Source organism: Oxyura jamaicensis, chromosome 2, assembly GCF_011077185.1.
Source record: "Oxyura jamaicensis isolate SHBP4307 breed ruddy duck chromosome 2, BPBGC_Ojam_1.0, whole genome shotgun sequence".
Classification (NCBI taxonomy): domain Eukaryota; kingdom Metazoa; phylum Chordata; class Aves; order Anseriformes; family Anatidae; genus Oxyura; species Oxyura jamaicensis.
Genome location: NC_048894.1, coordinates 62,198,495 through 62,224,941, shown reverse-complemented (window position 1 = coordinate 62,224,941; position 26,447 = coordinate 62,198,495). Strand labels below are relative to the sequence as shown.

Below are 26,447 nucleotides of genomic sequence, written 5' to 3'. Positions count from 1 at the left end.
AGAGCTTTTGGGCACAGGATGGTACTTTTTGTGAGCAATCAGCAAGCACTTTGCTCATCTGCAGTGCTTGCACTCATGCAGGCATGTGGCAGACACGGTGTGTGATGTACTGCTACAGCATGTTATCTGCTCAAGGCCTGGAGCAGAACATAAAATGTAAGAGATGAAACAAAACCCACTTGAAAACCTTTGAGAGGGAGTCTGTTCAGTTACAGCTATGCAGATTTTTTTCAGTGACAGAAGTGATGTTTTGAGGTTTTCTTTCTTTATCTCTTTTTGTCGCATAGGAAATGACAGAAAGTGTTGCTGCAGTGTGTGATCATTTTATTTATTTATTGCATTTCTTACATTTCTGCTCTGAGGTCCCCCACCCTCAAGATGAGGTAGGCAAGATGCTTTAAGGGTGCGCACAGTAAGGCTTCAGCCTTGCCCCTGGGCTCATCCAGGTTAAATGATAAAGGGCTGAGACAAGCTCTTAGGGCACAACATCAACCTCAAAGAAACGGCACCTACAAGAGAGCCAGAGAGCATATCCCTGACAATTCAAATGCAGTGTGCTGCAGCTGTGAAGGGCATTAAGGTTTTGTGTAATTTGTCTTTTTTAATAAATCTCTTCCTAGCATTCCTTCCCACCCCACTTCCCACAGCTGACAGAGGGCTGGATTGAACCAGCAGTGTTGCTAGGGGGGATTGTGTGGAGCATGGCACTTGGTAAGATGGTGTACAGTGAAAAAGAAGGAGGACTTGGCTCATAGTACAGGGTCATCCATCTTTTCCTGCAGTGGTTTTAGGCACTCAGAAAACCTGATTCCTTACACAAGGGTGAAGAACTGAATTGAGGACTGAATGGAGAAGGGGGATGTGCAGACCACATGAAGTTGAGAGCTTCAGCCAAGTCCCCACTTCTCTTAATGTGTTACTTATGTGTAGCCTACGAGGTCACACATTATTTTGTTCAGTGGGAAGTTCTGCACAAAGGGAGGAATTTATTCAAGTGGAACATACAGCATCAGCTGAATGTATTTCCACACTGGGATTTGAGCAGTGAACAAAATTCTGGCAGCTGTTTACACAATAGGTAATTACAAACATTACAAACACCTTCAAGTTTTGTGTTTTATTGGGTCCTTTCAGAATGTCTGTAGGTTTTGAAGTAGGAATCAAGCATCTGCCTAGGTAAATGAACATAAGACTGATGCGTGCCTGAAAGTCCAAGTCACAGTTAAGCAAGAACAACTGTTTGATCACAAGTATTTAGCTGTTAGGAAAGTATATTTCAAATTCAACCCATTAATTTAACTCCCCTTCTCTCCTTCAGGCAAAGCAGAACAGGTAGATAGAGTAAAAGCAGCAGGAGGAAAAAAATCATGCATATAGGATGTTGGTCTCAGTTAATGAAAATGCAGAAGATAACGTCCTACAGATCATCTTGTCTTACCTATGCACTGGAAAACAAGTCCTCTAAAAGAACACCGAAATTACACAGTTTGTAATTAGTTGACTCTTCATTTATTTCAAGTGTTGATTGTACCTCTAACATCTTCTGTGATAAATGTTCTTTCTAGGATAACACGTACCAAACAAGTCCATTTTAATTCTGTCCGTCTCCAGTGTCTTCTGCGTAGATTCGTTATGTCCTCTGGAGCCCTGTTATTGGTAATTTTTGGCAATGTTTTACCTCAAGTATTTTAAGGACTTCTTATCCATACCTTGATCACAACAGCAGCTGTGTGATTTTTCTCATCTAAAAATTGTGGACTCTCCAGGTAAAAATTTCTATTGATGTAATTCAGGCATTCTGGTCCCCATTACAATCACTGAACACGAGCACTTATAATCCTTTCCTACTGTCTCAGATGTTGTTGATGTAGCTGCTTTAGTCTAAGTTGGTATGGTAAGGGTAAAGCCTTCTTTTCTTCCTCACATCAAACTGTAAATCAGATTGCCATGATGTTGAGGCAGTGATAATGCAAGCTGTAGCTCAATTTTTATCTAACCATAGGCTTGCAATTACAAAGCAGTGGGACAGTACTCATTCTCATTTTTGTACCTGCTTTGTCTCCCCTGTTGTCTACTGATAACATGAACAAAAACATACTGGTAAGCTTCCCTGGAGGATTGCCTTGTAAAATTATCATGTGGAAAGGGCAGCACATGAAAAATATATGCTGATTTCAGTGCCAGAACACAATGAAGATTATTTAACATGCAGTCTGGATCTCAGTCCTATAACTGGACTCAACTTGGCTGTAGTGGACGTCTGAGCTTTAGGATTTATTAGAACAACTAAATCTCCATGATGCCACGTGATATCTTGGACATGAATTCCATAAATCCTGTTAAACTTTATAAGCATATGGTAACCAGCTATGCAATGAAGTTAAAGTAACAAAAGTCCCTTAATACATGTCAGCCTAAGTTGTACAAATCGGCGGTGTAGGAAATACCACATGAACATGTCTGGGTGTTCTGTCCTACCATCCTCTAGAAAGATGGGGAAAAGTCAGTCTAAAGACAGATTCAGAAAAATAAATAAATATCACTACTTTAAAAAGCAAGAAGGGAATAGTAAAAAAGCATATGTTCTTAATGTAGCTTTACGTTTTCAGTGCTTTCTAGTGCGTGTAATGTTTTTTTTTTTCTTTTTTTTCTTTTTTTTTGAGTATAATTTCTGTTAGATTGCAACTAGAAATGCTGCAGTACAGATGCTCAACTGAAAGGTGTTACTATTATATTTGCACATTTAATGTCAAAAACGAAAGTCATGTCTTTTAACTGAAGCAAACAAGATCCTAAATTATGATTTTGAGGAAAGCATCATTCTTGCATCCACACTGCTGGCAGCACTGCTGAAATGCACATTGTGCTTGTGCAGTCCTCTCTCTTAACATCTACCACCAGCATACAAAGAAGCCAGGTAGAATACGCCACACACCTACCTTAATTTAGCAACAAATGTCAAACGTTCATGTAGAGTAACTACAAATTTAGCATCCCCTCTGTCAGATGACAATCCTCTTGTACGTTCAGCAGGGAATCAAACAAGAATCCATAGAATTTACAGGCAACCAGGCAACTCAGAAATAAATAAATAAATAAACCCACTTTATTCCTTAATGCTAAAACATTGGACCAAAAGGATTACACACTTTGGCTGCAAGCACCTTTTGTTAAAAACAAGAACAAATGCAGCTCAACTGTCATTTGAATGTCTAAAGCAGGCTGAATGTAGCAAAACCGTAATCAGTCCATCAGGACCACAGAACAATTCTGTAGCTGTCAAAATAAGAATTAAGCCTTCCTATAAACCAGCATAAATTGACACGGCTAATGCAGACTGCTGCCAATGTAAAAACAAAAACAAACAAACAACAAAAAAACATGGTTCAGTCTGCTGGCAGCTGAATGTATCTACAACGCATATTCAAGTCCACCACTGGGACATGTGAAAGGTTATCAAGACATCAGCCATCCTATTATCTGGTTTTGCTCTGGGCCCCAAAAGTAAACCCTGAGCTTACTTCTTGCCCTTCATGTTTCCCTGTACCACACCATGAGCACTGAATGTGGCAGAAATACAAAAAACAACTATTTTCATTACACTCTGTCTTGTCCAAAAATTGGGTTGTTTTGAAAAATGTCATTTATGAAAAGGTGCACCAAGTAGGACCAACTGATTGCTAGACAGACTTACCGGTGCTCCTATTCCCTTTTCCCAAAGCATGTTACTTATTTAATGCCCTTGAGACTTGCTCAGAACTATGCTGAAACAGAACCAGTTTTCCACCAGTGTCAATGATGAGATGTGGTTTGTGGTTTGTGGCTAGGCCTACCAGGAATTTGGTCGAGGTTGCAATCCCAGTCCAAAGTGATTCCCCAGCATGCTAAAAACATAAAAGTAATCAGTCTTTTCAAAATGTCCAGCTTCTCTTCCTGACCAAAAAGGTCTGAGTATGTTTGAGATGAATATCCAGAGGGTTAGTTTCTCCCTGTATGTAATTCAGTGAGACTGTTGAGTGTAAGGAGTGCAAACAAACAACTCATTTAAAAAGCAAAAACAATTTACTTCTGCCTTTTGCTCATCTTCTTAGTCAGTGGCATCCTGGCAAAGTTCATCTGAAATTGGAATGTCTTCTGAAAGAGTGAATGTATTTACAATTCACACTGAAAATGTAACTCAGGGAAAAGCTTGATGCAGATCAACAATGACTTTCCCCAGTTCTGGAGGAAAGAATGGTCAGCCAAGGGGGGATGTGAACATTTTTTGCCATCTTCTAATAGAAAAAAAGCAACATAAACAACAGACTCTATAAATTCAGCAAGCCATTGAATGTATACAGTCACTGTCTTTCTGAGAACATTTTCTGCAAAGTATTGTGGAAAAATTGTCTGTTGAAAACAACATTAACCTGCGAAAGTACTTATTTGAAAATATATTGGTGTACTAATGAGTGGGAGTTTAAGGATATGGAAATATGTCTGAAAACACACAATGCTATCTTGCAAGAGCAGGTAGTCTATTAGTTTGTGATATTTCAGGATGATCAAGTTAGTCCCGAGTAAGAGCAAAATAATTTGTTTGTGACATTATCTGTGCACAATGAGCTCCAATAAAAGAACTCATAGACATTTCCTTCTTCAGTTCCCTTCAGATTTATATTGGCATTATAAACCACAGAAGTGAAGCATAGAGTTATTTAAAAGCATACCTGTAAGAGGTACAGTTTTAGAAGCACTGTTTCACTGCCTTTTTTTTTTTGATGGATCCCGTTGAATTGATTTTTTTCCCAGTCTATTCGTATTAGTTGTGTAGATTGTTCACAAAAATGCAATTGTGTATTGTAATTTCACTTTGATCACAGTCATTTTCTTTCTTGTATTATCCAAGCTGTCTTCTAAAAAATAGAGCAGTAATTGTATGCAGCAATGGATGTTGAACTGCTTGCAAATCACTCAGGCAGCTCATAAAAACATTATTAAAAGGCAAATGCCCTTTGTGCTCTTAACTTCTAAACTACGCAAGCTGAAGTACTTTAATATGTCTAATGCATCGTAATATGTTGAGATGTGCTCTGCTGGAGTTAGCACCATGGCTTTCCAGCTGACAGCTTTTCCTCTCCTGTCAGTCACTGGCTGGATTTGCCTCTCACTCTGACTTCAGTTCATGATGTCGGTCATGAAGCTTAGTGACAGGAAGGTGGCACATATAGTTTTTCTGGAGTAATTTCTCACCTCCTACAGAAAGGTCCTGTTCAGAGTGTACTGAAGTGTCTCCCTGGTACCAGCAAGTGTCCTCCTCCCAAGCCATGGGGACTAGAGATGCCCCATTCTGGGAAGATGCCCTGGCTCACTGATGTGAGCTTTCTCCCAAAACTGGGCATGCTGCTTTAGTTTGTGGATGCATTAAACAGCCTTCCTCCCCTTTCCTGATGTCATCCCCTGATCAGCGGTGTCCATGAATGTAACATTCAGAGATCATGTGAGTTTAATCCTTTACCTAGAGAACTGGGAGCTCATCTTAGGATGTGCTTACTCCTAAAATCAGATCCTGTGCAGCTGCTTTACAGCTTTCCCTGTGTAGAGGAGAGCAACAATGCTAGCCTCAGCTTTTGAAAGCTGAATGTGCATTGCCAAACCTCACAGTGTGCTCCAGACTCTTTCCATTGTGGCAGCTGCCCTGGGTTTGGTATATTTGTTTCCTCATTGTTGCTTTTGTTTACTGGAAAGTTGCCTTGTCAGGCCAAGGCAAGAACTGGTCCACAGACATTAGTGCTCTGAAATAGTCACAGGTGTGCTTGTAAGGAGTGAAGAAGCTTCTCCTTGTTGTCTGAAGGACTTCTTGTCTCTTTCCTATTTGCTGGGCATATGATACTTCATATTACAAAACTTGCATCATTCTTTAGACTGGTTTTGATATCTACGGTTAATGTCAGTGCTTGTGTGGCTGAGCTCAGTTCTCAATCCATGCAGCCTTTGGATGGATCGAGTCCTGCCTTGGTAAAATTACCTCTGTCTCTTAGAAAACTGGGGCATTCTCTTCATCTTTTGCTTATCTTGCCTACTTCTGTTGTAAGATAAGCATAAACTTTATACTGCCTATAAGGCCCAGGTTTTGTAGCCTAAGAAGTCTTTCCAAAAACCACAGTTATAAAATATGATGAATATATTGGAAGACCTAAATCCTTCATACAGACAAAAAGGACCAGTCTAGCCAAATTTTCAACAGATGTATAAATATACATATTTATTTTCTCAGTCAGCATCAAGAGCTTTAAACCAAATAACAATTTCTTTATTAACACATGATTTCCCCTTACTGGCAAATTATTTTTTTTCCTACTGGTGTATTAGTGGAATGCACTTTCCCTTTGGTAATGAGTAAATTGTGCTTACCCTTACATATGGTACGCACTTAAAGTAAGCCATCTACTGAGTGCAATATATGTTTTGAATGTCATTACTTACAGAAAATCCATACTTGAGGTAACGTGCTCTTACATTGTCCCCTAGACACAGTAGAAAACACTTCCATGTTGATTTCTGTCAATGACTCATTCTCCAAGGCCTAAGAAGAAAGCCAAATATACTGTCCCACCCACTCTACAACCAGATCCCTGTTACCTGAGGTGCCACATGTCCAAGCAACTCAAAACTTCTTTTTCAACAGGTTTTTGCTATGGAAGAGACAAAAAGTACTTTGGGAGACATCCAAGGAATGTAAAAGGTGCCACATTTTGGAAAAAAAAAATAAAACAAACAAAAAACGTTTTGGCTAATTTAATGCATGGTAGGAAAATGGTTATTTGGGATGTACTTGATGAAAGCTGTGTATGTGGTGGTGTGATGCTATTTTAGTTAACTTATCAAGCTACAAGGGCTGGCATATCCATGTGAGGAGACCTAGAGACAATCTTCACTTACAGCCAGGTTGCAAAGGTACAGGACTCACTATTGATTTGTTCATTTTAGACACTTAAGTGTTTGAGATGTCTGTTTTTGTAGTAAATACTATGAAAGGACCCTCCAGAGAAACTAGGTTGATGTGCACCTGATGTGTTTGACACTTACTTATTAATATTAGATTAGATACTTTGCTTTGTGAAGGTTTCACAGGGGTAGTTTCTTTGCTGTGTTGTCTTTTGTGCATTAAATTTTCATGAGAGTTCCTGACACAGAGCAATGAGATTCACCACTGATAACTCTTTGAGACTAGAAATGCATGCACTGCACGAGTGGATTAATGCTGTAGTACAGATTTCATGGGTCCCATGCAACCAGTACTGTGAGGCTTACTTCATATGGGCCCTACCATTTTGCAAGCCCAGTGTTTAAAATATGTGAGACTTGCTGTCTGTCCTCATGTGCTTCTGTCAGGAAAATCCACAAACCCAAACTTCAATTGATTTTGTAAATGAAAGAGGGAAGAGGTGAAATGGCATATACCTTTAAGAGATGTGGATAAATCAAAACACTGAAGGAGTCTCGTTTTTCAAGGGTTATGTACAAAGCTGGCCTAAGGAGTGGTGTTACTGACTGGATTATAGGCTAGGGCTGAAAGAAAGAGTCTCTTGCTTTTCAGCCCTTTTAGGGGGGATTTGCTGCTGATTTCCATGAGCCCATGGCCTTGAAGTTCATTACATACTGAGTAAGAACATTTATACAAGAACATCTCCTTGATTTTTAAATAGTTTGCAACTTTCATTAAAACAAACAAAAAAGACTGAAAGAAGTGACATTTCTTGTATTATTTTGACTTACCAGATATGACTGGACAGGAAATTTCTTAAAGAGCAGTATGAAATGACAATGTTTAATACACTGTAACTTACTTTTTGGTCTTAGTAATAACATAGCAGTAACTCCAGCAATCCCATAACACTTTAGAAAAGCATTGCTTATATTATTTCTGTCTCTCTAGGAAATACAGTTTCTAGGAAGAACCTCCATCTCTTCCATATGTGATACCAGTTCCTGTTTTATTTCCTGTATGTGTGAGTTGGAAAGTGAAAATGGATAGAGATCAGTCCCTTATTCAAGAACGTAAAATACCCATTTATAGAACAACGCCATCGTAACACATAGTGATGTGGTATTCATCTTTATAATTAAGGTTATATTAAAAACTCTATAGATAAATAGTTGCCCTGGCACATCCAGTAGAGAGGTTCTGATTTTTGCTATTAACATTATTTCTTCAGTTCATAAATGACTTCATAAAAATACTTTAACACACCTATAATTTTTTTATTTTTTAAGAAAATATTTGAACTTCTGTTTCTGTCATGTTTCTTCAGGTTCCTGGAGCTACAAAGCAGTTTCCTTGTGCTGAAAAACTCCTAGTCCCCAGTTCTGGTTTGCCAGCTTTTGTTATGTTTGGTTAATATTTTGCCTATTGTTCTCTGCTGCTAGTTTACAAGTAAAGAACGATCAACTTGCAAGGAAAAAAAAAATATATATATATATATATCTGTTCATTATCAGTAAACTCCCAGTCTAAGAAATCAGTGTGATCTACCAACCATTTCTGCTTTTCAATGCTGTTAGCATAGATCCTTTAGAAGCAGCAAAAAGTCTGACTTGGAAGTTAAATGCCTGGGGGGTTTTCCAGATGTAATTTCCATTCTATTCTTATCATTCCTGTTCTTCACCCTTTTCTTTCTAGCTACCAGCATCTTATTTATGCCCTCATATTGAAAATGTCAAATAGGAGTGGAGAAATGTAGTCTACCTGCAAGTTTTTGGATTTCAAAGTTTGTTCTGTGAACCTCAATTTAACACTTTCAAAGTTTTTGTTTGTTTGTTTGTTTGTTTTTGTTTTTGGTGTGTATTAAATGTGTGCAGAAACAGAATGAGCTGCTCAAATATGTCTATATTGACCTTGCATCCTTTATTAATTTCATGCTATTCTTTCTGCTAGTGCAGCAGGGTATGGCAGTTATCTACATTGCAAAGGTTCTACTCTAAGGTTAACCATGCAGCCATTGTGTTACCGCGCAGGTTTGGAATAACATTTACCACTTAAGCTACATTTTTTTCGAGACTTTACTTAAATTGTCTTTTAGGTAGATGCTAGAAAAGTCTGGAGAAATTCCAGGTGGCTGTTTAGAAACATAGATGAGCATAAAGGGAATATTCATGTGTTTTCCATGAGGTAACGTGTTGATAAGCCTTGCTTTAACAAAAAAAAAAAAAAAAAAAAAAAAAAGTACTGAGAAATACCTTCTCTGCAAACCTTTGTATTTGCTGATGTGATTGGAGACAGAGCCTTTGGAGGTTTTATTCTAGCAGTGGAAGATTAGGTTCTTCACTGTCAAAGAAGAACAGTAATCTTGACACATTTGGTGATGTATGAATGTCAAAGAGATTTATATAGTCAACTTCAGGGGTCTAAATTAGGACTTGGATCCTTCTGTACAGGCAGTGAAGCTTAAACACAGCTCAGAGAGCTTTCCTCTATATGCAACGGCTGGATCACAGGGAAAGCAGCTTCCTATCTTACATACCTACAGTGAAGCACCTAAAATAGATGGCATGAATAATCCCTAAAATGAAAACCAGCATGAAAGAATGCAGTAATGAAACTTAATCCACTTATCTCTATGACAGTTATGGCCCATTGTGTTTCCCAGGACTGAAGTTGAGCCTTATGCTTTCCTTTGGTCCTACCCCTCCATATGAGGCAAGTAGCTAGCAGAGCATTTTTCCTCCCTTATCCCTTCTCATAATGATGCTCTTTAATGCTAAAGATGTGATGCCTCCACCAACAGTAACTCCTTCTGGTGAAAAAGGTCACAGGTTAAACTCTGATTCAAAGACCTGAAAATGTATGTTGTCACCAAAATAATCGACTATCTGGCTATAAGAGAAAGACGGTATATGAAGATATTTGGCAAATTCACATTTCACTAGGCTAAATAGAAAAGTTGCTAAGATCAGAAAATTGTTATTTTTGCTATTTCTTTAAAATATTGCATGGTTGCTCTAGCATACACACTCATCCCACATTGCATTTTTGCCATACAGCCCTCAAAAGTGCTGCAGTCGGCCAGGCAAACCTTTATAATCTCCAGGCAGTCCTACTGGTATCAGCAGATCTGTGATGACACAGTAGTTGAGCTGCACAGTGCAGGTCTCAGCACAGGGTTAGCAAAATTACATTGATGGTGAAAAGGAAAAAAAACTACTAGTAGAAGTTGGCTGAAAGGAAATGCTTTTATTTCAGTCACACAGAGGTGTAGTCAGGAACAGCATTTTTATGCAAAGTTCTGAAAAAAAAAAAAGGCAGAGCCTTTGAAAATAATATAAATTGTAAATGTGGCTCTCCTACATGGAAATCCGTAGGTGGGGTAGTGGAATGAGGTTTTGTCTGTGTGTCTGTAGAAATGAGAAGACGGTGCCTTTGTATAAAGAAAGGACATCTAAGGTTCATTCATCATTTTTTAATCCTTTCAGAAATGACTTATTACATAGGGAAAGCAATCAGAGTGGCCGAGTCTACCTTAGTTTAAATGTATGATCTGGGGTGAATTTTGAGAGAGGATTGTTGCCCGATGTTCCATTAATTTTATTTCCATTGTGGGAGTATCCAAGGGCCCAGGCTTTTGGGATGATATTTAAAGGCACTCCTAGGTGACTTAGGAACAGAGGTTTGGTGCCTGCTTGTAATTTTAAACATATACATCCACTGCAAAGGAATAATCACTTTGTCTGGTATTGAATATGTATAGGCATACTGGCATTAGTTTTATTTTGTGCTTTAGAGGCAAAGGGTTTTGTAGACTAAAGACTGTTACTTACATACAGTTTATATACAGAAAGGCTTACATTCTTTGAACAGGAATCTCCACCTTTACTGAAAATGTGATGGCTCTACAAAATAAAAGTTTTTTTTTTTTTTTTTTTTTTTTTTTTAAGATATTTCTGTCCTGAGAGTGTTATAGTGATGTTATAGTGACTGATGAGTCACTGCAGATGAGACAAAGACATTTCATCTTCATTGCTAAATATTCAGGGTCCCAGGTGGTCATGTGCAACATGAAAAAAAAACAGCACATTGCTATATCTTTTCCTGAAATTGGTACTGGAACTGGTGGCCAGCTGGGGGAGTGCCTGCTGTATTGCACTTGCAGAGTGGATACCATTTATATCAATGGACACTTTGAAAATCCCACTCTGAGTAACTATGGATGATGAACATGCGAGCAGTTCCCTCCTGGAGCATTAGTACAGGATATGTATGCTATACATAAAGCAAATGGCTAAGAAAAGGGTTAAGAGGGTTTGTTCATGAGCTACCCTTGCCTGTGAGGATCTGAGAGCACTGTCTGAAGCTATGCTGCAGTGTGTTTGTTGCTACCTATAACAGATATGAGGACCACTGCTCAGACACAACAGCCTGGAAAATGCTGGTTTAAGGTTGTCTGCTTAGAGGTCTGTGATTGCATTAATTATAAGCCATGAATCATGGGCATCTTGTTCCTGCATTTGTAAGATTAAAGTAGCCTATATAAATAACAGTCATTACAAGGTTTTTAAGTGGATGACCATTCTTGCTTCCAGTAGCAAATTTGGAGAGATCATTATCTTTATATTTCCACTAATGGGAAGGACATTTCATTCTGCTGTTAGAGATACAACACTTTGGCTTTTTTTTTTTTTTTTTTTTTTTTTTTTACGTCTCTGCCAGCACTACTTTTTCCTACTGCAGTGGTCTGCAATTGACAGAGTCACAACAAACGGGCATATTGTTTCCAGCCCTGGACTCTCCAGTGAGCAATTAAGAACATATCTAAAAATACAGAGAGCAGGAGGCAAAATTTAGAGGCCACAGGCTTGGGTCAGGGCTGATTAAAAACACTTTGAGTTTGATTCATAACTGGAAGCAAAAACAGAATTAGTTTTCAGTAAATTTACAGCACATTTCTACACTCTCAGGGAGCGTCCCACCTCTACAAAAGCCACCCTGCAGGGTATTAACTAGCCTGTCTTTCAGAGTGCCATATTCTAGAGCAAAACTCTGGCTACTGAGTCAAGATCAGCTCCATGACTGTTTCTTTGTCTTTCCTAACATGCTTCCTTGACTCTGATTCTCTTACCTGTCTACTTAGAAGGCAAATGCAATCCAGCTGCCCTGCACCTCAGTACTACTGCCAGTCATCCAAAGTCACCTTCTTCCACCTGTCTTGTGGGAGTACAAAATCTTTTCAGAAAAAGTTCATTCAATGCCAAAGGCAACATTTTTTTTTTTTTTTTTTTTTTTACTTTAAACTTGCAAGGAAGTTGTATAACTAGGCTGTTTGTTGCTATTATATATTTCACTGTTTTTCCAACACTACTAGTCTGGATTAGAGCAGTATATTTTCAGGATGCCAAGTTCTGTCTGCCAGACCTCTAGCCTCATGATTTCACCTCTGAAACATGGGATCATCTTTGTTTTCCGTGACAATTTTCCTTTGTATGACCAAACAATGTGAAATGAATGTCTATATTCTCCCTAAGAGACTGTCTTCTCCTTCATACAAAGCTACTTTCTGTCTCTCACTTTTGGTTTCCTTGCCTAACTTCTGGGGATATTCCACTTTTTACCCCATCTAATTCAGGATTGGGTTTGGAGACATCAGAATAGATACACATACAGAAATATTCCTGGCTGTCCACACAAGAAACCTAAGAGTATAGTAAAACTGGAATTGTGTAGCATCAATGCCCATGATGACTTATGATCTAGGGTACTATGACTCGTCTTCAGATCTTATTTAGAAATCAAAGGCAAATACAAGTTTTTGCTAGGTGGCGTTGAATTGCCAGGACTAGCAATGGATATCCAATATGGTTTACCATGTGCTGCTATGAGGTTTTGCATATGATGACATCACCACATTTATCTTATCCTGCATTATGTCTCAGCTTGGGGGGGGGCGGGGGGAAGGTGGGGTGGAACTTCTTCCAAATCTTCTTTTCAGCAGGTAGGATACTTTCTTAAAAGACAACACACAAAAAAACAAACAAACAAACAAACAAACAAAAAACAGACACCTCTAGTTTTTACTCAGTCTTCATTTTTTCCAAAAATATAAGCAGAAAATAGAGGTGTGAAAAGAGGAGAAAGCCACAGAATTCTGGGGATTGCTGGAATAAACTCTCTTTCAGTTCATCATTCTGCGTTTTGTTTCTGTATCTTGGTTAGGCAATCACTTAAATCAGTGGCAAGTTCTAGCCAAGACCCAGTTGGCAAGGTCTAAGTTTTCCAGTATAACTGGGAACTGAATGGGCTCTTTGGCTGCCAACAGTCCACCTCCAATAATGTCACTTGCTGAGTTTGGCTCTATGCAATTAACTTCCAATATTCATTATCATTGTGATACTTAGAGGTACTTGTAAAACTGATGATTTTGTACTCAGGATTTCTCTGAAGTGAGGAAATATGACAAGTACCATTTTCCAGATGAAAAGCTGGAACAGTGAGAATTATCTGTTAATATTGTTCTACATGTTAATTTTGTTAATGGTGCTATTATATTAAGTTTTTGTACACATCAGGAAGTAACAAGTCATCTTCATTATTTCAACTCACAGTGACTAGGAAGAAAAATACTAAAGGAGGAAAAGTACAGTCCGTTAAAGTTGCCAGTGCCATAGTAGATTTAGTGTAGTTTTATTATCCAAAGCCTCCTGAGGAGGTTGTATTTGGAGATTAGGCAGATGGACAAATTAGAAAAAAAAAAAGAAAGGAGGAGAAGGAGAAGGGGAATGAGAAGCCGATGTGTTTCTTCATGTTTAGCCATTATAATAGTCATAATAACTTAGTGTATGTAAGTTGGCAGACTCTGCCTTCAGTCATCTTAACCAAAGCCATTCCAGAATTCAGTGGCTAAGCAGCACAGAAATGAAATAATTCCTACTTCTGCAGAGTCCATATCCATGTAATTCTCCTGTAGCAGATTTTTGGTGTACTGCCTTTTTACTAAACACTAAACAAAATGAGTGCATTTTCTTAAGGACCAAGGCCACCTTCTGTGGTCCAGTTTCCTGGAAGCAAACAAAGAATGTAGAAGTGATGTAAGGAGACACTTTATTTTATTTTTATTTTTATTTTTTTTTAAGTAATTCTCAAGTCATCTTTTAGGATTCAGTATTTATAGCACAATTTAGACTAGCTAAGTATTTTTTCAAGTCTTTTATTTTTCTGCTTATATGTATGTGAAAAGAAAAGTTAGCTGACATTCTTTTTACTTTCTTTCTTTATTACAACCATAACAATACCTAAATAAGCATGTATTCCCAATCAAGTTTAGTGGCTTAGGGCTTAAAGTTAAGCACATGGTGAAGTGCCTACTTGTATTTTTATAATAATGAACATAATTAAATATCATTCCTAAGGTACTGACTTCATAATTATGGGGCTGGAGAAATCTTAAAGAACTAATGGTCAACACAATTCCAACTCCAATTTTCTTGATTTTAACTTGGGGGAAAAAATGAAAAAATCAAAAACAACAACAACAACAAAAACAATTCCCCCTCCTCCCACCCCCAACAACAACCCCCCCAAAAACTATACATAGACATGTACACTTTTGGTCATTAAAAAGAAATTAAATACCTTCCTCACTAGTAGTTGAAGTTGGATGAAGGACATTGAAAAACTATTATTTTTTTTTTTTCTACCAGAGTTTTTTGCATGCCTTGATGAGTTTTAGAATTGGTCAAATAATAACATTTTTTATTGAACAGACTGTTTAGCCAATATATTATTGTCTCATGTTACTCAAATAACTGAGTTGTTAATAGAAAAATACATATGCTCTTGTCAGCTGCTTTTACACTTTGAGAGTAGGGTTAAGGAGGCCTTCTTTTGGTAGAGCTGGGTGAAGTGATCTAATTGGATAGAATACATCCTATTTCACCTGAAAGTTTCCAGCTTGATCACAGTGTCTGTGAACTTGTCGGTCTGTCAGATCCTACTGTTTGTTATTGAACCATTTGGTGAAATCAGTCAGGGGCAAAAATCTTAAAGCCACTAAGGGTCTGCAAGGTACGTGAAATGGCATCAGGTAGAGGGAGATATGAGAGGTTTCCTGCTAGTAGAGATAGCTATGCCATGAGCATAAGTTGTGTTAAACTCATAAGAAATCTATTTGGGAAAAAGTGTTTAGAAATACCCTTCCAACAGGGTAACCTTCAAAGCTTACACTTTCTGAGAAACTAAATTGCCTTGGAGATAGAAATTAGAAATCTGTAGGAAACCTACCTTTAGTTTTAATCTTCACAAAAGAACTTGTTTCTAAGGAAAACATTGAGAGGGGTGAAGGGGGGGGGGGGGGAGAGTGGGAAGAGACATGTACCCAAAAGCAAGCTGAGCACAAGACAAACATGGCAATATCCCTCTTCGTTCAATTAGCTGATGCTGAGTGATTATTACTATTGTTCAACTCAGCTGTTAACTCTTAGCTGATTTCCTAGTGTTTAATTTCCAGATAATTTCAAAGAGATTTATGCATGATCTGAGAGTTAAACACAGATTTAAATGCAGTACTGACACAGGCATTGTATAGGCATATATTTAATATGAAATAATTTCTGAATCCAGGCTTCAGCAATATCTTTAAGTATGCTGAGGTGGAAGACATTACTCATACCTACAGATCCACCTACAGATCCACCAGCACCATGTTGAATTGTGGTGTAGTGAGGGATAAGTACTAGTCTTATCTGTGAATTTGCCAAGTGGGTGAGACCATTGAATTCTGGTGGTATTGAAAGAAGCCTCAATCAGTTAGTTGCTTCTCTTCTGCATCTGGCTTGGTGATGAGTCAAGAAGAACAACAGTGTTCATTTCCTATTCATGCATTATGCATAATTTGCTTTGAATACCTTGTTTATTCTAACACAAATACTATATTTTAATTTTATATTAGTACTATACTAGTAGGAAGACATGAGAATTAAGTATGTTATTCAAGTATTGAGCAACAGATTAATAGAAAAAAAAAATTAATGGCTTTGAAATGCCTGCATTGATAAAGCTATATCCATTATTCTTCTCTCTCACTACTAGTGCAGAAATAATAAATATTTTAACAATCCAAAAATAGATGAAAGTAGTAAGATTGAGTAAGCAGAAACTGTTTGCCAGGAGATTAGGCTTTAGTTGGTAGGATTTAAATACACCTCACATATCAAAGCAATGTGACAAGCCAGTATTTTCATAATGTTCTGTCTACCTCATAACTTGTTGTGAAAGGCCATTGACTGTTGCCAGCTTGCTTTGTTCTTATTAATATTTTTGAAGATAAGAAAGTGAAATAGCTCAATTTCAGGAATTAAGTCATTTATTTGTGCCAAAATACTGACAGAAACTCTCAGTGAGGGAAGATAAATTAGAGGTCTGACTGCTGTGCCACAAAAAAAGAAATCAACATTGCTTGAAAAGAATCTTGCTCTTCAGGGTGGTGTTAACTCTTTTCACATTGCAGATGTGAATGTCAAGTGGGTTTTCTGCTGTGAATTCCTATAATAAGAAATGGATCAAACCATTGAACTCAGGCACTGTTGAAGTCTGATTTTGAAAGCCAGGGATAATTTTAGGAAAGGGGAAGTCAGAAGAACCAGCAAGTTTAACATGCAGTCAATATGGTAACATCATGTGCTGCCCACATCTAATGGGATATTTGCCTTCTTGTCTTTGTCATTAGTTATTGCAGCTTCCTCAAAACAGCACTTGCAACCTTCCCCTCCCATCATGCAGACTGTATTCAAATCCCCAGTAAATAGCTCTCCATCCACCTCCACTTAACTCAAAAAATGAGCCTTTCCTATGGGTCCAAAACTCCTGCTCAGGCCCTTTCCCAGCACAGCAAAAACAGTAGCCTCCTCCTGGTACACCTCACATAGACCAGATTTTTCCTGATCAGTCCTGGCCAAGACACTTCTGTCTGCTTCGTGCATTTTTTCTTTGACCTATACACCTGTGTCGTTATGCTGGTTCTTCATCTGCTGCAGAAAATACAGGTGTTTTCTTAGACAAAGCCCTTTGCTGTTTAGTTGAGCTCTTCCTACAAAGAACCATTTCCTATTACCACATTGACCTGTGCATTTGCTCTGGCAGTGAGACTGGCCCTTGTGTCTTCTGTGTGATGGGCACAGGGGGCCATTTTCACGGAATCACAGAATCACAGAATAGTCTAGATTGGAAGAGACGTCCAAGATCACTGAGTCCAACCTCTGATCTAACGCTAAAAAATCTTCCACTAAACCATATCCCTAAGCTCTACATCTAAACGTCTTTTAAAGACCTCCAGGGATGGTGACTCAACCACTTCCCTGGGCAGCCTAGTCCAGTGACTAACAACCCGTTCAGTAAAGAAGTTCTTCCTAATATCCAACCTAAACCTCCCCTGGCGCAACTTTAGCCCATTCCCCCTCGTCCTGTCACCAGGCACGTGGGAGAACAGACCAACCCCCACCTCGCTACAGCCTCCTTTCAGGTACCTGTAGAGTGCAATAAGGTCGCCCCTGAGCCTCCTCTTCTCCAGGCTAAACAGTCCCAGCTCCCTCAGCCACTCCTCATAAGACTTGTTCTCCAGACCCTTCACCAGCTTCATAGCCCTTCTCTGGACTCACTCAAGCACCTCCATGTCCTTCTTGTAGTGACAGGCCCAAAACTGAACACAGTACTCGAGGTGCAGCCTCACCAGAGCCGAGAACAGGGGGACAATCACTTCCCTGGACCTGCTGGCCACACTGTTTCTTATGCAAGCCAGGATGCTGCTGGCCTTCTTGGCCACCTGAGCACACTGCTGGCTCATATTCAGCCGACTGTCAACCAATACTCCCAGGTCCTTCCCTGACAGGCAGCTTTCTAACCACACATCTCCCAGCTTGTAGCTCTGTTTGGGGTTGTTGTGCCCCAGGTGCAGGACCCGGCACTTGGCCTTGTTGAACTTCATACCGTTGGCCTTGGCCCATTGGTCCAGCCTATCCAGATCCTCCTGCAGAGCCTTCCTACCCTCGAGCAGATCGACACACGCACCTAACTTGGTGTCGTCTGCAAACTTACTGAGGGTGCACTCGATCCCCTCGTCCAGATCATCAATGAAGATGTTAAAGAGGACCCAGTACCGAGCCCTGGGGGACTCCACTAGTGACCGGCCTCCAACTGGATTTGACTCCACTCACCACAACTCTCTGGGCCCGGCCTTCCAGCCAGCTCTTAACCCAACGAAGCATACGCCAGTCCAAGCCATGAGCAGCCAGTTTCCTGAGGAGAATGCTGTGGGGAATGGTGTCAAATGCCTTATTGAAGCCAAGGTAGACCACGTCCACAGCCTTTCCCTCATCCACTAAGAGTGTCACCTTGTCATAGAAGGAGATCAGGTTCGTCAAGCAGGACCTGCCCTTCATAAATCCATGCTGACTAGGCTTGATTGCCTGTTTGCCCTGCAACTGCCACATAATGACACCCAAGATAATCTGCTCCATGAGTTTCCCTGGCACTGATGTTAAACTAACAGGCCTATAGCTCCCCGGGTCTACCCTCCGGCCCTTCTTGTAGATTGTTTGCTATCTGCCAGTCAAGTGGGACCTCCACCGATAGCCAGGACTGACGATAAATGATGGAAAGCGGCTTGGCCAACTCTTCAGCCAGTTCTCTCAGTACCCTCGGGTGGATCCCATCCGGTCCCATCGACTTGCGTACATCCAAATGCTGTAGCAGGTCGCCAGCCATTTCCTCGTGGATTGTGGGGGCCACATTCTGCTCCTCATCCCCTTCCACCAGCTCAGGGTACTGGACGTCCAGAGAGCAACTGGTTTTGCTGCTATAGACTGAGGCAAAGAAGGCGTTAAGCACCTCAGCTTTTTCCTCATCTACGGTAACTAAGTGTCCTCCTGCATCCAGTAAAGGGATGAGATTCTCCTTAGTCCTCCTTTTTGTACTGATGTATTTATAAAAACATTTTTTGTTGTCTTTAACAGCAGTAGCCAGACTGAGCTCCAGATGAGCTCTGGCCTTTCTAATTTTGTCCCTGCACCGCCTCGCAGCATCCTTGTAGTCCCCCTGAGTGGCCTGCCCTCTTTTCCAAAGATCATAAACCCTCTTTTTTCTCCTAAGCTCGAGCCACAACTCTCTGTTCAGCCAGGCCGGTCTTCTTCCACTCTGGCTCGTCTTTGGGCACGTGGGGACAGACCGCTCCTGAGCCATTAAGATTTCTTTCTTGAAGAGCGCCCAGCCCTCCTGGGCTCCTCTGTCTTTCAGAACCGCCTCCCAAGGGACTCTGCCAACCAGTGTCTTGAACAGTTCAAAGTCAGCCCTCCAGAAGTCCAAGACAGCAGTTTTACTGATCCCCTTCCTGACTTCGCCAAGTATCGAGAATTCTACCATTTTGTGGTCACTCTGCCCAAGACAGCCCCCGACCACCACATCTCCCACGAGTCCTTCTCTGTTAGTGAACAGAAGGTCTAGCGGGGCACCTCCCCTGGTAGGCTCACCAACCAGCTGCATCAGGAAGCTATCTTCCAGAAACCTCCAGAAACGCTCTCCAGAAACCTCCTAGACTGCTTTCTCTGGGCTGTGTTGTGCTTCCAGGATATGTCTGGGAAGTTAAAGTCCCCCACAAGAACAAGCGCTGACGATTTTGCAACTTCTGCCAGCTGCCTGTAGAACTCCTCATCTGTCCGCTCATCCTGGTTTGGCGGTCTATAACAGACCCCCATCAGGATGCTTGCCTTGTTGGCCTTTCTGCTAATCCTAACCCATAGCGACTCCACCTTGTCATTCCCTGCCTCAAGTTCGATGACATAAAACACTCTCTAATATAGAGAGCCACTCCACTACCCCTTCCGTGCTGCCTGTCCCTTCTGAAGAACCTATAGCCAGACATTGCAGCACTCCAGTCATGAGAGTGGTCCCACCACGTTTCCGTGATGGCAACCAAGTCATAGCCTGCCTGCTGCACAATGGCTTCCAGCTCCTCCTGCTTGTTGCCCACGCTGCGTGCATTAGTGTAAATGCACTTCAGCTGGGCCTTAGCCTTCTCCCCCAGCCTTGCTACTGTTCCCCCGGCACACCTCCAGCAAGCTTTGTTTCATCCCTGTCCCCCTTCTTCCTTAGTTTAAAGCCCTCTCAATGAGCCCTGCCAGCTCCTGGGCCAGGATCCGTTTTCCCCTTGCGGACAGTTGGGACCCATCTGCAGCCATCAGGCCAGGTGCCGAGTAAAGCGCCCCGTGGTCAAAGAACCCAAAACTTCTCTGTTGGCACCAGCCTCTGAGCCACGTGTTTATCAGGTGGGCTTTTCGTGTCCTCTCTGAACCATTCCCTGCCACTGTAGGAATGGATGAAAACACCACCTGTACTCCCACTCCATCCACTAACCGTCCCAGCCCCCTGAAGTCCTGTTTGATAGCCTTCAGGCTTCTCTCATCAGTGTTATCACTGCCAGCCTGGACTATCAGTAGCGGGTAGTAATCGGAGGGGTGAACCAGGTTGGGAAGCTTTCTGGCAACATCCCTGACCCTGGCCCCAGGGAGGCAGCAGACTTCCCTACGGGTAGGGTCAGGCCAACAGATAGGGCCCTCCATTCCTCTGAGAAGGGAGTCACCCACAACGATCACCCTTCTTTTCTTCTTGGTGGGAGCAGTCTTGAGGCATGGAGCAGACTTCCTCACCCTAGGCTTCCTGGTTAAATTTCCTACCACACCCTCATCCACCACTCTCTCGAGCTCCAGGGCCTCAAACCTGTTGCATAAGGGCACCTGGGAAGGTGGGGCAGGTGGTGGGGGGAGTTTTCTGCAACATCGAGCAGGGACCTGTCTCCATTCCTCCTCAACTCCTAGGTCCCCTCTCTCTGCCCAACAGTGACCGGGCGGGGGTCCACCCCCATCTGGGGGGTCTCACCCCGGTGCCTCTCCTTCAGGCCTTGCAGGCCTTGCTATCTCCCACTCGCACTCCCTGACCTCAACCTCTCCACCTCCTCATTGAGCTCTGCCACCAGGTGGACCAGGTCATCCACCTGCTCGCACCTCACGCACACGGTATCTCTGCCACCTTCAGATGGCAGCAGCAGGCTCTGACACTCCCTGCATCCAGAGACCTGCACTGCCGCATTTCTGAGTGGGCACTCTGTCTGGGTGGCTACAGACTTTCTAGCGCGAGCTCTCTGCCTAGTGAGGACCATAGTGGCCTAACTGTTGGTCGAAAGCTGTCAGTTGAGGTGTTCTAGGGGCGGGGGGATCGCTCTGCCCTCCCTGCTCGCCCTGCTTGTGCGAACTGCTGCGCCCCGCCTTTCTGCCGCGCCCCGCCCTGTTTGCCCGTCCTGGTCGCTCGCGCTCCTGGTCACTCGTGCTCCCTAGGGGCTGCTTTTGAACGGCCCGGGGAGGGGGCGCTGCTGGCTCTGCCTACGCCTCGTCAGCCTCCCTCGTGAGGGCTGCTGGGTTGTGGCGGCTCCCTTGGCTGCCTTGAGTGGCCTCGATGCCAGGAAAATAGCCCTGCCTGTCCCAATCCCCCGCTCCGCTGCAGAGCACATCTGCCTCGGGGCGGATAGCCTTGGCAAGTTTAGTTGAGCTCTTCCTATAAAGAACCATTTCCTATTACCACATTGACCTGTGCATTTGCTCTGGCAGTGAGACTGGCCCTTGTGCCTTCTGTGTGATAGACACATGGGGCCATTTTCCACCCATCTCAGTTCCAAAACCTTTCTCAGGACAATTGTCCTCAGTACTCTGTTCTCTGATGGCATCAGTTAGAAAGTGGACAGTGTCCATCTGAGGTTTCAGATACTCTCCTGATCTTGTCCCATGTTACTGCTTGTCTTGCTACTTTTTACCATTTTCTGTATATTCACCTGGCATTGGGAAGAGAAACCGGCTATTTTGAAACTCATATAGGCACACATGATCTGTGACTGCATCTTTCAAAGTGTGCTGTGAGACTGTGTCAACATATATAATCTGATGGCAAATACCACTGGCACATGAAGGAAGTGACATGGAAGTCATAACCAAGATAAGTGAAACTTTTTATTACAGATGAACACAAAAACCAGCCATCAGTTCCTCTGAAGAGGAGTGACTGCAAACCTTCGTCTCCTCATCTTGAAATAATTCTTACATCACCTGTAGTTATGGGCTAGTCCTTCTGCATCACTTTGCACACCTTGCTTTAACTGTTTCAGGTGAGGGCTATTCTTCAAATAAGACAAGGCCCTGGGTAGGCATGGCTGAGACCATGAGCAGGTGTTCATTTACTTGAGATGAACACGTTAAAAATTGGGGAGTATAGTCCTTTTCTTTTCCAGTTTAAATAGATAAAACAGACATCAAAGGAGGACTCAAAATTTCTGGGAAAACATGTATTAAATAGCTGTTTAGTGGATGTTGCTATAATTCCTACCATATCTTACAAATATATATATATATATATAAATAAATCCTATATGCACAAGCAAAGCAACACAGCTGTCTTGTAAGCAGGGATTAGTAGCAGGACATTGTTGTAGAAACAGTACACATTTTCCCTTGGGAAACTGTTAAAACCCCATAAATTCAGTCGATTCAAGGCCACAGAGAAACAATGTTCTCCTTATGCTCGTTTCCATTTCTAGTTGCTGAGATCGACATTTTACAAACCAGGTTTCTGTACATTCTTCATTTCATTTAAAAACTACAAAGTTCTTGGATCGGAATCCATTGAAAAAAAATGACCCAAATGCATTCATCTCCAAATTTACATTTTTGTTTCTCCCTTACTTGGTTAAACCAGACTACAGGAAGTTTTTTTCACTCTTTAATGCTAGTGCATAATTGATGGAGCAACACTGTAATGAAGTACTTTAGAAAGGGTTTTAGCAGATAAACACCAGAGATTCATCTTAAACTAGTTTAATCTAAACAGTTTCATGACAACAGCTGGGGACATAACTTCTGGGACATGTGGATGCAAATTCATACTGGAAGATAAGATTCAGTGAAATCAATGAGTTGCAGCTGCTGTGTCTGACACAGACACTACTACATCTAGCAACATCTTTTTAGATCAGAGGCAGACTGAGCCCTAAGATAAGCAGCTATCCATCTGTCTCATGGCAATAGAATAGATCCAGATCCAGCTGGATGTTAGGTGGCAACTGAATTCTTCACCATTCAACTTGCATTTTATTATTATTAATAAAAGACATTTTTGTCATTTTTTATATGGATTCTGCACAGCTCAGATGCCCCTTTCCCTCCCATACACTACCTGTGATTGCCAACTGTGTAACAAAGAATGCCATTCGAGATTTCCGCTTCCTCCTCCATGTAGAGAAGAACACAATGGCATTTCCAACAATTGTGACAATAAAGAGGATCCAAAGAGTTACCAGCTGCTCTGTCTGCATTGGAAAGAAGAAAAAAAAAAAAATCATACAGGTAGGTGAGTGGATAGTGACTACAGTTAAGCCAGTCAGTTAACCTAGGACAAATGAGATAAGAAGAATTTATATATATATATATATATAATTCTATTATTTGATTTGCAGTGCCTGCATATTACTTCTGTATTCACAAAGCCACTATCACTATTTGTGTTCTGCACTGGACACCAAAATGAGAGGCAGCCTTCAGTTTTCTCGTGTTGCTCCAACAAGCTGTGAAATAACCAATGGACTAACTTTGTAAAGAATATTGATAGATGGGCTCCTTTGGAGAAATGGGGGAAATAAATACTTCTCTTCCTCACAGCTCCAGTGAGTATTGGTCATGCACAAGCCCTATAAAATTCAGACATCCACTCCATCATCTAGATGTGCACCAAGATTGAAAAGCAAGCATGACCCATTGTAAGGAAAATTGCTAGCAAGTAATACCTGAGGACAAAACGCCCCCTAGTGGTAGTGTGCACAAAGAAAAGAAGTAAGAAAAACAGTTTCAAAACATTCTCAAAGCGTCAGGATCCTCTGGCTGCAAGAACAAGGGCGTACATATGCACGATTGCTTGTTTTGTGCGAGTGCATACAAAATTTTCTCACTCCATTTTGGACTACCAAAAAAATGATTTTGTCTTCTCTAAATTCAGATTAGTTATTTTCCAGTGGCTATTCTGTAGGTTTCTTCTAGCTGTGTGAGACTGCAAAGTTCGTTTTCTCCAGCCAGCTCTGAGAAGCACTGAGTCTGGTGAGCATGGGGTCAGCTTGGAGAAAACACTGCATTTCTGCAAAATTCTCACTTACAAAACCTGTCTTGTGTAATGTATGTAGTGCCATGGAGGAAGACAGTTCTGCTGCTCTTCTGAAGGCACTTTTCACAGCAACAGTTTGAAGGGCACAGAGCAGGGGAACACAGGAAAAAAAATCCTGAAGTATCCTGCAGCAATAATAATATGTGCATTGTTGCATTGTTATTATAGTCTGTGAGAGAAAAAATACACATATGGCTCAGCAGATCCAGTAGCCAACATCTGTAGTCCCTCATTTACTGGAAAGCAAGCTGTGGCCCATGGTCCTCAGCCAGCTTTGCTCCAGGTAGGTGGTGATGGTATCCTGTGATGTACGTGGACATGCGGGAAAGGCAAGACACAGTGCATGAGCAATTCAAGACTGCACTCCCTAAAACTGGGGATTAGTCTAAGTGCACAGTGAAGGCTGTGTTTATATGGTTTCACTTTTCCCAGCATGATAACTTTTGTCGGTATAATCTGCCATTAGGGCCACCTCACCGAACTTTAAAGCTCTAAAGAGAGACAGCTAGTCTAAATGGCTTTTGTAGTCTGGGTAATGGCTGTAACTCAGGCATGAGTCACCATTCATCTCACCTACCCTGGGATGGCCTGTCTCTGCTGATTATAGACTCAGCTACATAAGACAACCAGTGTGGGCTGAATTCTTAACTTTTAGATGAAGAAGCAAACAAACAAACAAACAAAAAAAACAAACCAAACCAAACAACAACAAAAGAAACACCTTTTTCATGTCTGAATGTCCCTTTCAAAACGTTTGGCAGAGCAATGGTGAAATTATGCTTATACACTTTGTTTTGTACAGAAATTGGAAGGGAGTGTCTTTTTGGAAGGTAAATACAGAAACAAGCAATCAAACAAACAAAAACTAAGATTTCATATCACATTTGTCCTTGAAATCAATAGGTTCTCCTCAGGGTTTGGTTTGTCTTTTCTATTACAAAACAGATCTTTAACATGTGAAGAAAGCTATGGGACAAGACTTGCTCCCATTTTCTGTGATATAAAACCAGGAGAGCATTTCCTTGAAAGAAATTCAGTATTCCTGTGTTATGCTGATAAGGGTAAGAACAGATCAAGGCTCTGAAACAAATCTTTTCATGATTCTTGTAGAAGGAATACCTAGGTACCGACAGAGACTGTGTTAGAGGGGTGTTTCCTCCCCATATAGGGGCAGCATGTATGGTCAGCTTAAATCCCATCCTGCCAAAAAAATCAGTGCTTTAGGCTCTACAGAAATGTACAATTAATCCAGTCTACAAAGATAACCTAAAAGGTGCAAAAGCTGAATAAGGAGAGGTAAGCTTGAAAGGCCATAGACAAAGGTATAAAGCCAAAGTTTCTATTCATCTATTTGTGTAGTTGCCATTCAGAGAGAAGAGAAAAAGATTAAAGAGGTACTATAATTGGCAATTTCAATCACTGCAGCCTCTGTCAGTCTGTATTAGCCTGCAGAATAAAAACTCCTGTAGTTATTAATGGAATGCCCACCATGATAAAGGCGTTCATGAAAGCTAAGACTGGAATTCAAAATGATCTTGAAGAACTGGAAATGGGCAATGAAAGAAACACGATGCCATTCAATAAAGGAGCAGCGTAGGACTCTACAGTGCACTAGATGTAATAACACCAAGTTGGGTGAGCCTTCAAAACATTATCCCTCCAACACGTATCAGGTGAATATCCCCATGAGTTGAGCACTACCATGAAAACAGCCACCACCACCGGGAGACCAACACAAGTGTCACTTGTCTCTGCTCTGACCCTCCACTGTACCCAGCTGCTGTACTATGTCCACTTCAGGGCACCATGCTTCAAGAGAGGCATAGGGCAATGAGGTGAGAGCATTCCAGAGGATATAGGTGGGAAAAGAGACTGACTGAATTAAATTGCTTAATATAGGAAAGAGCTGACTGCAGGAAAAGACAAGCATAGCCTTGAAGACACAAAAAGACTGCTGTTAAAAAAAAAGGGGGGGGGGTAGGGGGAGATGGGGGTGGAAGGGAGATAATCTCTTCTTCAGATTCACTGCTTATTGGCCAAAATCAGTGAACTAAATTTTTTTTTTTTTTTTTTTTTTTTGACTTACAAATATACTTGTATGGATTGATTGAATCAGTGAAACCTCCATCTATGAAAGCCTTAAAAATAAGCCTTAGGCTTCAGTTATAGCTGATTGATCCCTAACTTCAGTGCAGCTGCATTTTCTATAATTCTGTTTTATTCATCACACCAAGGT

General features: G+C 41.2%; 1 protein-coding gene and 1 long non-coding RNA gene across 5 annotated transcripts in view; one reads left to right on the top strand and one right to left on the bottom strand.

Moving 5' to 3' along the window:
• LOC118161516 overlaps positions 1–26,447 on the top strand; it is an 81,356-nt gene that overhangs the window by 39,556 nt on the left and 15,353 nt on the right. The gene's annotated exons all lie outside the window — the stretch shown is intronic.
• Positions 1–26,447, bottom strand: part of NPSR1 (neuropeptide S receptor 1) — a 61,063-nt gene that overhangs the window by 25,071 nt on the left and 9,545 nt on the right. For all 3 annotated transcript variants that reach the window (XM_035316967.1, XM_035316968.1, XM_035316969.1), the window contains exon 2: positions 23,234–23,366. In XM_035316967.1, coding sequence (XP_035172858.1) covers positions 23,234–23,366 — 133 coding nt within the window. The remainder of the gene's footprint in view (positions 1–23,233; positions 23,367–26,447) is intronic.